This window comes from Tympanuchus pallidicinctus, unplaced genomic scaffold (genome assembly GCF_026119805.1).
Source record: "Tympanuchus pallidicinctus isolate F22 unplaced genomic scaffold, pur_lepc_1.0 scaffold18, whole genome shotgun sequence".
Taxonomy (NCBI): Eukaryota; Metazoa; Chordata; class Aves; order Galliformes; family Phasianidae; genus Tympanuchus; species Tympanuchus pallidicinctus.
Window position 1 is genome coordinate 11,963,841 of NW_026294699.1, and position 12,743 is coordinate 11,976,583.

Genomic DNA, 12,743 nt, shown 5'->3' on the forward strand with positions numbered 1-12,743 from the left:
GCTCTTGGCTCACATTGTGGCTGCAGGAGCACAGCGCTGGGCTGAGGCAAACCAGAAGCAGCCGGGGGCTGGGAGCTGGGGCCAGGGGAAGGAGGGGAATTGGTTTTGACAGGGACACGGCTGCTCTTAGGAGGCAGGAAGAGAAAAACACGCTTTGGAGGGCTTGAGAGTGTTATTTTTTTAAATCATCTGCAAGGGATGTGGTGTGGGAAACAGCAAAAATGTTCGGGGGGAGGTGGGAGATGCAGGGGGCTGCTTTGGGGAAAGCTGTCCCATCGACAGGCTCTGATTTCACAGTGCTGGGATGGGCAACGTCCAGCCCAGGCAGGTAAACAAGTGGGTGGGTGAGGGATGGATAGATGGACGAATGGATAGGAATTGATGTGTGCGTTGCTCGAGCCCTGTGATTCATCTGCTTTTATCTTCATTTCCCACAAGCATTCCCAGTTTACTGGCTAGAAGTGGAGCTTGGAGAGGATTCACACAAGTTTCCCCGTCTCCTGCCACCCCTCCCGTCCCGATTCACAAATATTTCTCGCCGGGGCTGCTGCCAGGAGCAGTTCTTGTCCTATTGCAGCACTAACACAAGTCCCCCCGCGCCGCCAGCAGCTGGGAAAGCAGCAATTCACACAAAGCCCAGCACATGAAGTGACCCAAATGCAAATTAAAAAAAAAAAAAAAGGGTGTGTGTTCCAATTGGGGGGATGAGAGAGAGCAGCAAAAATGACTAACGCAGAGCTTTCCTCCCTGCAGAGCCAGGAGAGCCTCCAGCCCGGTGCTGGTGCATCCCTGGGGCACGGTGGTGGCACAGCAGCGCTCCCTCCGCAGCAGCCGTGTCCCCACCAGCCCGGTTTGCCCCCTCACTCCTTCTGAAAGGCACCGAATTGTCGGCAGTTGAGGATAAACAGGACGTCCCACACCGTCCCACAGCAGCACAGATGAAAGCAAGTTGTCCCGACGCAGCCGCCAAGTATGTGAGAGCAGCAGGGCAGGGCTTCGTTGCCCTTTTATTTATTAATGCATTTATTTATTTACTTTTCAGCCCACGAGTAGAGAGGGAGAGGCCGCTGTGTTCTGCTCCCCGGGGCACGCTGGGTGCTTTCATTTCTTTTTTTTTTTTTTTATAATATGATTTCTGTTTCCATATTTTGGTGTTTCCCCACTTCCAGACATTGTGCAGCCCACCCCCCCAACTCCTAGCAGCTCCAACCCAGTGCTGGGCTTCCCCCATTGCAAGAAGAGGAGGGAGAGCAGGAGCACGTAGCCGGGGTTTTGCTGGAAATGGGTGCTTAGGGTGGGTGTTGAGCTGCCCCGGGTGCCCCACAGGGACAGCCAAGGGAAGGCACAGTGCAGAAAGGGGCTGTCCAGGGGTTCCTGTAGCCTCTTTGCCTGTATCACCCCAGTAAAGGGTCAGTGGGGGCTCTTCCTTCATCCTGGGGCTGTGGGGATGTGTTGGGTTGAGGTGTTTTAGCACACGCTGATTTCCTGCCAAGGGTGTATTTTTAGCACTGATAACTGAGAAGTTTGAGCGAAACTGGAAAGTAAGTGCGGCTCGAGACACACAAAAAAAAGCTGATAGAGATGCTGGGTGAAGAGGAAGGCGGGGGGCAGAGGAAGGAGAAGATGAGTCGCAGATGAAAGCCGCTCGGGTTGAGCGCAAACAGCGCTGGGTGAGGAAGTGGGGGGGAAAGGGGGAGGGACAGATGTGATGCTGGCCCTTCTGAAGGCTCTTTCCTACAGCTGGTGCCCTATGGAAGGGGGCTCTCCCCGCAGCCCCCTGCAGCCTTCCCACGCGGCCGTCCGCCTGCAGCTCTTCACACCTCCCTGCCAACAGCCGGCTCACACCTTCCCTCCTGACCCCGAGCCTGGGAAAAGCCCTTCCCGAGGTGTTAAACCCCAATAGAGCCTTTTGGGGAAGGGGAAAGAGGAGATGAGCCCAGCTCGGTGGGTCTGTACCCGTGAGAACAGAGAGAACGGCCACACAGAGACACGGAGAGCAGGACGGGGGTCAGCCCAAAGCTGCTTTATTGGTGACGGCGGCAGCGAAGGGGTTTCACGTCCCTGAGAACGCGCTGCCCACGCCGGTTCCCCACCCCACAGCTATCGCCTTTAGACACATCCTACTTACAAAAAGCACAGAGTGATGTTCCAGATACTGGAACATATAAATTAAGGTAAGTGATAGTTACAAGACACCGCCATTTTTTTTTTCCTTTTTTTTTTTCCTCTTTTTCTTCCTCTTTCTTGAACAGATTATCAGAAGGCCGTTTGTCTTTTTCTTCTTTTCCGATCCACAGAAAACGTATAAAAAGCATCTTAAAATCTACATAATTCTCCATGTTGTGGTTTCTTGTTTTTCCTTTTTTTTTTTCTTTTTTTTTTTTTTTTTTTCCTCCTTTTTATAAAAAGGCACAGTAAAAAAAATACTGGCACAATAACATATGTACAACACACCCATTATGGGCCATTTTCACTCAGCTTTGGATTGGAAATGCTCAGCTCCGGCTCTACCCCGTGATCCTCCCCATAAGGGGACACAGAAAGGGATATGGGGGACATGGAGTCCCCCACTCTCCTTGCACTGGGTTACATCCATCCTTGGCTCACGGCAAACACTGATCCCAGGCAGCGTTTCCCAAACTGGTTTTGCTCTGGCTGTACCTGGGAACGTGGGAACCCACTCTTGGATTGGCCAGCAGAGCCATGGGCCAATACATGGCAGTGCTTGGGGGGAAAGAGTAGGGAGCACCTGTGTTTTTAGGGTGCCCATCATACTCCCATTGCACCAAAGAGCAATGCCAGGCTGGGAACCAACACATACACACAAGTACCCCAGATGCTCCAGCAACCCCAGCAGCACCCACCTGGAGGAAGATGCTCCGGCCCCATAGACTGGGAGGGGACACAGGGCTCCCCCAAATGCTATGTGGCAGGATGTGGGGTGCCCCTGCTCAACCTAGGAGGAGACAGCGGGGAGGCACAGCAGCGCTGTGCACACACAGCTCCGGAAAAGCCCTCCTCCCTCTTCTCCCTGTATTTATAGAAAGTCTTTAAATTGGTCTCTATAAATAGTGCATAGATTTACGCCGCTGAAAACATTTCAGCAGGATGTTGGGGGCTCCGGGGAATGGTGCGAATGCTGGCACCGGGCTTCGCATTTGCTGTGGCCGTGGAGGAATGAGACTGTTGTAAAACTGTGACCCTGACCAAGGAGCCGGAGCCTCGATGCTGAGATTTGGGGGCTAGGAAAGAGGAAGGGGGTAGAGCCGGGGGGGGGGGGGGGGGGGGGGGGGAGGGGGAGAAAGAGAGGGGCAAACACACCAAAAACAAACCAACATCTGGGAGGAAATCAAGAAAAGCTAGGCGGGGGGATGCAGAGCTGCGCTCCCCACGCATGGCGCGGGGCTGCCGGCGGGCAGGGGCTCACCCCATGCCCTGGGGTTAAGTGCTCAGGACCCGTCCCCACTCGCCATCCCCAGGCAGGGCAGGGTGGGCAGGGGACAAAGGGCCGCACAGCAGCCTTCAGTACACATACACACACACACACTGTGCAATACCACAGCAACGAGGTCCATCTGGAGGACCGACACACCTGCACGCACGCAGGTCCCACACGCCCGTCGGATACCGGGGAGATTCGGGACGAGGTTGGGAGGGGACACGTGTCTCCTAGTACACCACGTTGGAGGGGCACCACGGCGTGTCGGGGTACAGCAGGCAGTGCACAGAGCGAAACCTGAGGAGGAGAAGGGGGATGCTGAGCACGCGGTGGCGACGGCCACACGGTGGCACAGCCCAAGGGAGCTCCTGCTGGGGAGGAGCGGGATGGGACCCCCCTCCATCTCACCTGGATGGGTCCTCCTCCACGGAGAAGGCTCCCTTCATGTGGATGGAGTTGCGCTTGTTTTCAAACATGCCGTAGCTTAGTGTCACCTGGGGGAACAACACAGGGGGTCAAGCAGCCATGGGGATCAATTGAGAGCTGCAAAATTCACCCCTGGTCCTGCTGCTGGGGTGGCTGAGGGGACTCTCCCTCTCCACTGACTGTTTAAAAGCACATCTATCATACCATAGCTGGGATACCCACTTTGCTCGGCAAGAATAAGGTGACCTCTCCAAAGGGAACCCATCCAACAAGCCTTGGATGTATTCCTTGCTGTAGGGCACTTGGCTGGGGGACGTGCGCTGAGTAACCCAGACCAGAGCTCAGCCCAGACCACCCCGGCTCAGATGGGGCCTTGCTCCAGATTCCCAAAATCCCATTGCATGCCCAATTCCCAATGGGTAAAACCATACAAAGGTGCTGTCCATCCCAACCTCTCCGTCCATCCCAGGGTTACCTGCTTGTGGATCTCCGTCTTGGGCACCTGGTGGAGGTTCTCCAAGTGAGAATGGAAGAGGTTGCTGCGGATGAGCTTCACGCCCAGCACGGACTCGATGATGTAGCCAATGGTGCAGTCATCAGGCAGGCGGATCTTCTCTGCAGTGCTCATGAAGTGGCCCCCACTGTGGGGAGACAAAAGGAGCTGCAGAGGAGCAAAGCCCAGGGGAATGTGGGCACCCCATGGAGTCCAGGTTCTGACTAAAAAGCAATTAAGTTTGGGGAAATGGAGGTGCTTCCCAGCTTGTTTTCAAGCCCCTGCAGAAAACCCCATCAAGGCAAAGAGAGCAAAATGGTAGGACTTGTTCAAACGTCCCTAAAGGTGTTGTCGCTCTTCTGTGCCCCGTTGGAACCATGCTGAGTCCCCATGGAAGAGCAATGCCAACACTCTTACCTGGCCCAAGGGCTCATCTTCAGCGCCAGCCCTCGGCTGATACAAAACCCTGCTCCTCCCGTGGCAAACCAGAAATGCACAGGGTGCTGCGAGAGAGGGGAGCAAAGGCAATGAGACCACCTCTTGCTGAAGCAAAGCCCAGCCCAAATTAAGCCCAACCTCCCTCCAATGCCATGGTGTGATGATGCCTGGTGATCCCCCCATCACGTGCCCCTCTCACCATCTTGTTCTCGCTGATCCTCTCCGTGGCCTGGATGGGTCTGTCCAGGCTGGGCTTCCCGATGTAGATGTCCTGTGTGTGGGGATAGCTGGAGAGCAGCTTCACCAGCGTCCTCACGTTCACGTAGTTGTCATCATCCACGTGGCAGAACCACCTGTGGCATCAGCACAACCGTGTCCCATCAGGCTGGGGCAGCTCCCTGCCCCTGCATGGGCTGCCCTGACCCCGTAATGAATTGTGGCCCCAAATAATGCAAACCCTGTGATGAATTACAGCCCCCAAAAATGCAACCCATGATGAATTACAGCCATGACCCCCTCCAGGCAGACCCAGGCACTCCTTACTTTCTCCCAGACTCGATGAACTTGTCATACTCCACAGCCATCTTGCAGGACAGGGCCTGACGGCTGTGTGCAGCTGAGCAGTTGGTGTTGATGACATTTCCTGAGGGAAGAGACGGTGGGTTAAAGCCCAGTGCTGGAGTATCCTGCTCCCTCAAATGTGGATGCCTCACTGTGCGCACCCCAGGTGCAATGGGAGGGATCCCAAGGGCAGCTGTGGCACCCAGTGGTCTCTGTGCCACGTTGTTTTGGAAAAAGGACAAATCTGGGGGAAAACTATGAGGTAAGGCATAGGGATGCAGATGGAAAGGGGTTGAGCCATGCACAAAGGCTACGTACAACTCCCCCTGCATCACCATGGGTGATGTGCCCCAGCCACCCTGAGTGCAAGGGCAGGGGATGGATGGAGAGGCAGGAGGGGATGTTCCTGGCCCAGCTTCTCCACCCAGGATATGACAGCCAAAACCTCTCTCTGTTCCCACTGCTTTTTCCCACAGCGGCCACCTGTTATTTGCTTGCCCAGCTCAAAGGGAATTGCTTCCCGGCCTGAAAAGGAGTCATTTGCATGGGGAGAATAGGCTGAGCTGACCCCAACCCCGGGGAGCGGCTGCCAGCTCCACGTCCCCATAAAACCCCGTGTCTACACTGCAGCATTTCGACTTTCTTCTTTTTTTTTTTTGGCGTTCCCCTGGTCGGGGGTGCTGGGCAGGACTCCAGCACAGCCCCAGGCACCGCGCACTCAGCCCATTCACACAAAGGGACTCACGTGCTTGCTTCTTCAGCTCCTCATCCTCCCCATCCGTGAAGATGAAGGTCTGAAAGAAAAGACGAGGCACCTTTGAGGACCAAAGGACTGAGACAGCAGGGCTCTGGCCACGTCCCAACATCCTCATGATGAGTAAGTTCTCCCTCCTGGCTAAAACCCAGCAACCCCCATGATGCTCTCAGTCTTGGATGAAGACTGCAAAGCACAGCCCCTTCCCAGCACATCCCACAAGGAAGCAGCAGCAGGGAGCATCCCACCAGCACCCCTCATGTGAGATCTGGGGATAGCACAGGGCAGGCGCAGCCAACAGTTCCATCCAAGCCAGGACTTCAGACCTCATCTGGAACAACCAATATGCATAGATGGCAATGCCAAAGCAGCTGGCCAGGTGTGTTTGCCCTCATCCCCACCTGTGTCAACAGCCCCAGCCACCTGCACAATCATAGAATGGTTAGAAGGGACCCTTAAGATCATCTAGTTCCAACCCCCCGCTATAAGCAGGGACACTTCCCTCTCATACAGGATGCTCACAGCCCCATCCAGCCTGGCCTTGAACTGCCTCCAGGTAGGGGGCACCCACAACCTCCCCGGGCAACACTTGCAGGGTGCTGGCACCCACTGACAGCCCCATGGAGGTCACTGCCTCCTGTTACCATAGGTGCCCACTGACAGGAGGTCACTGTCTCCTGTTACCCACTGCCTGCCCGGCTGCACTCCTCTATTTACACAGCTAATTCCTGGCATATGTCACCCAGGAAAGGAGGGGCTGGGGGCTGCTGTCTGCCCTGCATTTGGAGAAGGGCGAGAAGCAGAGAATAGGGGAGCAGGAAAGGCATCGCGATCAATCAGCGCACGGCAAACAAAGCTGGAGGAGAGGAACCACAACCAGCTGCCAAGCGCTATTACAAACCAGACGTGCACAAAAGGGCAGAAGAAGAAAGACAAAAGGGCTGGGGGGGAAGGCAGGAGGTGGTGGGAGGGGGGACACGGGATGATGAATTCCAAGCGAGCTGGAAACTCAGTGCCACCCCGCAGGCAGCCGGCCCCAGCGGCGTGTGGGGGTTTTGTGGGTTATAAGGGGAGGGAGCGGGGTCTGCACAATAGCGGGTGCGGGGCTGACTTTACTCAGCAGAGCAGAGTTAAGCAGGCAGCGGTGGTCATTAGCATACAGCTGCGCTGGTTAACCCAGCGGAGGGGAGAGCTGGGAGCTGCTGAAGGGGGGCACGGGGCTGCAAGTGACCCTCAGGGGGCTTGAAAATAGAAGAGTTAAAGTGGGAAGGCAAATTCTCACAAATGCACCGCCACGCGCCTGCTGGGCATCCCTGGGTTTGGGGAGAGAAAGGCCAGCCCTGAATCCATCAGCATGGCCTCGAGCAAAGGGTTTCAGTGTGGGATGGGGACATGAACCCACCAGCAAGGGGCTGTGGAACAGGAAGGGCTCCAAGGGATGCACACACCCTGAGGTGCTGGGGCTGGAACATCCCCCCAGCACCCACAGCCTCTGAGACAGAACACGTTTGCTGCATTAGATCAGAAGCACCATCTGTGCCACTGCACAGCTCCAAAAATAACCCTGCAGAGCGCTCCTCTATAAATAGGCTGTGGGGACCATTGCTTATTGCTCACCTTCACCAAGTTCTCACCCAAACGAAGCATCTTCCTCCCAGCCTCTCCCCTGCACATCCCCGCAGGGTTCCCCATGCTGGTGGCGCCTTGGGAACATGGTTGGGCACACAGCCCTGTTGCAAGGAAGGTTCCTCACCTCCTGCTGCCAGGACCCAGCCAAGAATTTCAATTAAAGCCAAGCTAGTGACAGCCTTTCTCGTTTTTTTTTTCCATTGATTTGTCTGCATTTGTTATAGACAAGTTGCGACCTTCCTGCACAGCTCCTGGACCAGGAGCTGTCAGTAGGGCTGGAAGAGGGATCAGAGCGTCCCCATATGATGGGGAAGAAGCCCCATTCTGACAGTAGTGGGACCTGGCCCTACAGCCCAAGGATAGGGAAGAAGTCACAGGTGGGACATGATTACTGAGCTCAAGGGCTGTGCTGGCCCCTGCTTGGCTGAGACTGAGTGAAACATGGCCAGAGCTGCACAGCACAGCACCCCACCCCAGAACAGGATTAATGCTATTGCAATGAGCACCCTCAGCATCCCCACCCCACAGCACAGCACACAGAGCCACAACACTGACCCACAAGTAAGATGGGACAGTGCAGCCCTAAGTCAACACCACCTCTAGGCCCACGCGATCCCCATTCCCCACTACAGTGCTGAACAGGTCCAAGACTTCTCACATTCCCACACAGTTAATTTCTTCAGGGGAGCAGAGGGGAGGAAGGGCCCGCTGGCGGCACACTGCCTGCCCACAGCCCCTGCCCCGGGACTCACAGGAAACCTCATTGTTCTCAAAAGTGCAACTTCAAGAAACACAGGATGCCAAAGCCCCACCAAACAATAGCTGCCCCCGCTGCGCCCAGCCCTGCACAGAGGTACCCCAAGGGTCCCTGCAGCCGGGGGAATGCGTCAGCCCCAATCTGTGAGCACAGGGCTGGAGTCCCCCAGCCGCCGCCACCTCTCCCCTGGGGACAGTGTTTCTTTAGGTTTTGCCACCCTCCCCTCCGTTTCTCCTTTCGCAGTGACTCATTTCCCTTCTGCTGGGTGAGCTCGCGGGTTTGCTCTGAGCTGCGCAGAGCATCCTATGGGTCAGGCAGAGCTGAGGGCAGGCAGCCTTCCTCTTTATGCCACATTGCACAGTGCTCCAGAAGGGCTGGCAAAGGTGACACATCACACCCACGCCACCTTCCCCCTCTGCAAAAGGGGAACCTCAGCCCCATAACCCCATAGCACACCAACCCTGCACCCTCCCCACATCTCACTTCCCTGCGCTAGGAGCACTCCAGCCCCCGCCAGGGGGGCTCTTCCACCTCTTTTTCCCCCCCAAAGGAGGACAGAACCAGCTGCTCGCTTCGCTGGGTTGAGAGCAGCACAGCAGTACTGTCCCTATCACCAACTCTGTGTCCAGATGGGCTCTGGGCTGGCACGGGGATTGCAGGGCACAGCCCTGCAGAGCACCATGCTGGCAAGAAGCTAAGGGCCCTTCCTCCCCTCGGCTCCTCACAGTAAGGAGGAAGAATCCTCCACTGTAATTTTAAATGCTATAATTTTTTAATAACCTCCATGCAAACAATGAGCTCATTGTGCAGCCAGGGTCCCCCGCCCTCCAGCCTGGCGCTACAGGCACGCCACACTCTCATTGACAAGGATGGCAGCATCGTTATGGGCGGGCAATTAACGGCCCAGACAGTGCCTGTGGCCCTGCTCAAACCTCTCCCTAAAGAAAAATCCACAGGGGCTGAAAAGGGAGGAATGCACACACATGAACTGAGCTCAGTTGTGCTCAGCACACCCAGGACTGGGGGCACCGAGCGGGACCAGGTTTGGCACTAACACCACCCCACCTCACCAGGCACATAAGTGCGACACGTGCGCTTCTCCCCCAGGATGGGAACTGCGGCCAAGGTGCTAGAGAAATCTGGGCTCCACCACCTGAGAAGCGTGCTGTCTGGAAGGCAAATGCATTCCTCTGTGCCGGGAGCAGGAATTTTTCAAAGCCCTCAATTATCGTGCTTTGCTGGGGGAAGCGAGCAGCTCCCACGCAGGTGGGATGGGATTGCAACGTGATGCCAGCCCTGCCTTGGCTCCCCGTGGGCAACATGGCGTGTGCCGAGCGCCCGCTGCCCTGTGTGCCCCAGGACTGGGATGTTTCTTAAGCAATTCTGCTAAGGCAGGAAACAGTGGGTTTGGATGGTTTTTTGGATGGCTTTTTGGATGTTTTTTTGGGTGGTTTGGGCTCGCTGGCTCCAGGATTTCTGCATGATGGCCACTTTCCTCCCTCTTCTCTTTCAAGTGCAGTTTCCCCAGGCTGCACACCAACATCCTAAGGATACAGTACTGAGACAACTAGGAATGCCCCCCAGAGCAAGGACGGGAAAAGCCCCATAACTCTTCCCCAGGGCTGCCTGTCCTCAGCCTTGGCTGCATTGCACAGAGCACTGAGCAGGGAATGGGGTTCTGCCCTCTGCGCAGAAAGAAGCAGGAAGGAGAAAGGGGTGCCCGCTGCCCTGAGAGCACTGCGGTGCAATGGGCCAGAGCACAGGAAACGGGGCCTATTGTAGGCAGAACAAAGGGCGGCCGGGAGGAACACAATAGCCATTCCCCCTATCTGCCAGGGGCAGGTTGGAGGTACCTGCCAGATTTAATCCCTTCTTGCAAAGGAGGAGGTTTGGAGGGGGAGAGAGATGCTGCATCAGGGAAGGAACTTCCTCTCAGCACACCCGAAGTGAGACGGGCTTGACTCAGAGCCAGAGAGACGTTGGAGCCCACCACAAACCACAGGGCACAAACACCCATCCCCAGCCGGGTGGTGATGCAGGAGGGATGGGGAGGAGCCGCACTGCGCCGACACTAAAACACGTCTCCAAATCTGAAGGAGCCCAGGGTGGACCCAAGCCTGGAGAAGCCCCATAGATTCCCAAAGGCAAAGGTTGGGGGCAGTGCAGGAAGCACAGAGCCGACAACAGCAGCACGGGATGCCCCCACAGGAGCTGGCGGTGCCGCCGGCTCTCACAGCCCCTCGTCCTCAAGTGCCACACAAGGGCCATCACTCAGCGCGCGGCTGTCGGGCGGGCACCTCACGGGCTGCAGCCCCCCTGGCTTCGTGGCCCTCATCTCTAGGCAACCTGACCTGAACACGGCCGGCTCCGGCTCCCCCGTTCCCATGGAAAGTGCCACACAAGAGGCTGCGAAGCCTTTTCTCTGCGCCGGGAGAAAAGGGGCTTTGTTAGCGTGCCCAGGGGGACAGCGTGAGAGCCGAGGCGCGGGGCTCTGGGAATCCAAACGGACAAACAGAGCAAAACAAAGCAAAAAAAAGAAAACAAAAAACCAGAAGAAAGCCGGAGCTCACTGGAGGGGGGGACGGGGGGCGAGAAGAGCAGCCATTCCCAGGATCAACTGTAGGTGCTCAAAGAGCGTTCGCTCCCCCCCCCCCCCCCCCCCCCCCCCCCCCCACAGCTCTCCACCCCCTTCGCAGTGACAGCGGAGCATAATAGAGGTTTCCATTAAATAACCGCACCAGGGAGGGAGGCAGAGCCGCTGCCAAACCCCGAGCAGAAAGAGGGAAAAGATCCCCAGCGGATAAAACATGGTAAAATACATTAAAGGGAAAATAATCTGCGGTGCTCGGGGCGGCCGGCAGGGCCCGACGCAGCCGAGGAAGGAGGCAGGGACCCGTCGGTCCCAACCGCCGCCACTTCGGGCTTCCGACAAACAGCGAAGAGCTTGAGCTCCGGGGCAGGAGGAAACACGTGAAGACAGTCGGATGGGGAGGTTAGGACCGGGCTTCATTGGCTCGGGAAGCTGCCTACGGCTAGGAAAAGTGTCTCAAGAGCAGATGGCCAGGCACATTTCCTAAGGAAATGCTTTTTTTTTCCCTTTCTTGTAAGTTTGGTTCCAATACTTGAAGGACAGCGAAAGTGTCAGCCCGTGCAGACGGCGGGGTGCCGGGGAGGCTGGGCTGGAACCGGAGCCCCCAGTGCTGCACAGCTCCTGGCACGGCCCTGAGGGGGGGGGGGGGGGGGGAAGAAATGGATGGGGGGGGGGGAATGGCCCTGCACCGTGCCTCAGTCTCCCCAGCGGAAAGCAGCTTAAGGAGAAGAACCCTCCGCGGGAGCTCAGAGCTTTTTCTGACCGCTCAGTGAGGGGCGGCCAAGCTCCTCCCGTCGCTCCCTCTTCCCGATGCCAACCCGCATCTCTCCCCCTCCCGAAAGCCACCAACCCGACCTCGGAACCCCCCGGTAACCCGGAGGGGCGCGCAAAGAGGAGGCTGGCAGCGGCGCGGACCCGCTGGCACCTGCCGGGCGCGACCTTACCATGTCGCGGTTGCGGGAGATCCAGGTGTCGAGCAGCAGCTCCAGCCGCGCTTTGTGGAACTTTTTGGTGGTTTTGACGGCGATGAAGACGTCGCGGGGGGAGATGTCCTCGGCTGGCGGCCGCGGGGGGCTCGGCGGGGCGGCGGGCAGCTCGCGGCGTGCCCGGCTCAGCCGCCCAAAGTAGTCGGCGAAGCTGCGGAGGCCCGGAGCCCCCTGCCCCGCCGGCCGGGCAGCCCCCAGGCTCTGCAGCGCCCGCTGAGCCCCGCCGGCTTCTCCCCGAGCCAGCCCCGGCCTGCCCGGCGGCTCCACCATGAGTACCAGCAGGCAGGTGAACATGGAGCCCACGAGGGACAGGAGCAGCTTCCTCCCGCAGCTCTTCAGCATCCTCCTCCTCCTCGCTGCCACCTCCACCGCCCTGCCCGGCCCCGCTCCGCGCCGCCACCGGCCGCCTTCCGTCCGCACCTCCGCCGTCCCCCGCCGCGCCGCCGCCGCCGCCTTTAAACTGCCCCCGCCCCGCCCGGGGAGGGACCGGCGCCGGCACCGCCTCCACGCGTGGCCGCAGGGCGTGGGCAGAGCCCCATCCCCATCCCTCCATCCCCATCCGCATCCTCATCCCCATCCTCATTCCCATCTCCATCCTCATTCCTATCCCCAGCCCCTCTCACTGCCTGCCCTGCTCCAGCTGCTCCCTGCCCATGGGTCATGTCCTGCA

At 57.8% G+C, this 12,743-nt stretch overlaps 2 protein-coding genes across 2 annotated transcripts in view; one reads left to right on the top strand and one right to left on the bottom strand.

Annotated features, from left to right (window-relative positions):
* Positions 1–2,408, top strand: part of TTYH3 (tweety family member 3) — a 75,661-nt gene extending 73,253 nt beyond the window's left edge. Inside the window, exon 15 of the transcript XR_008205878.1 lies at positions 754–2,408. The gene's annotated coding sequence lies outside the window, so the exon portion shown is untranslated. The remainder of the gene's footprint in view (positions 1–753) is intronic.
* Positions 2,009–12,495, bottom strand: LFNG (LFNG O-fucosylpeptide 3-beta-N-acetylglucosaminyltransferase). Its single transcript, XM_052679431.1, has 8 exons — positions 12,032–12,495; positions 6,103–6,151; positions 5,340–5,439; positions 4,996–5,149; positions 4,776–4,861; positions 4,341–4,506; positions 3,848–3,933; positions 2,009–3,736 (listed from the first exon to the last, which is right to left on the bottom strand). The coding sequence occupies exons 1-8, from the start codon at positions 12,413–12,415 to the stop codon at positions 3,670–3,672; spliced, it is 1,092 nt and encodes a 363-aa protein (XP_052535391.1). The 5' UTR covers positions 12,416–12,495; the 3' UTR covers positions 2,009–3,669.
* Between the last annotated feature and the right edge of the window lie 248 nt (positions 12,496–12,743).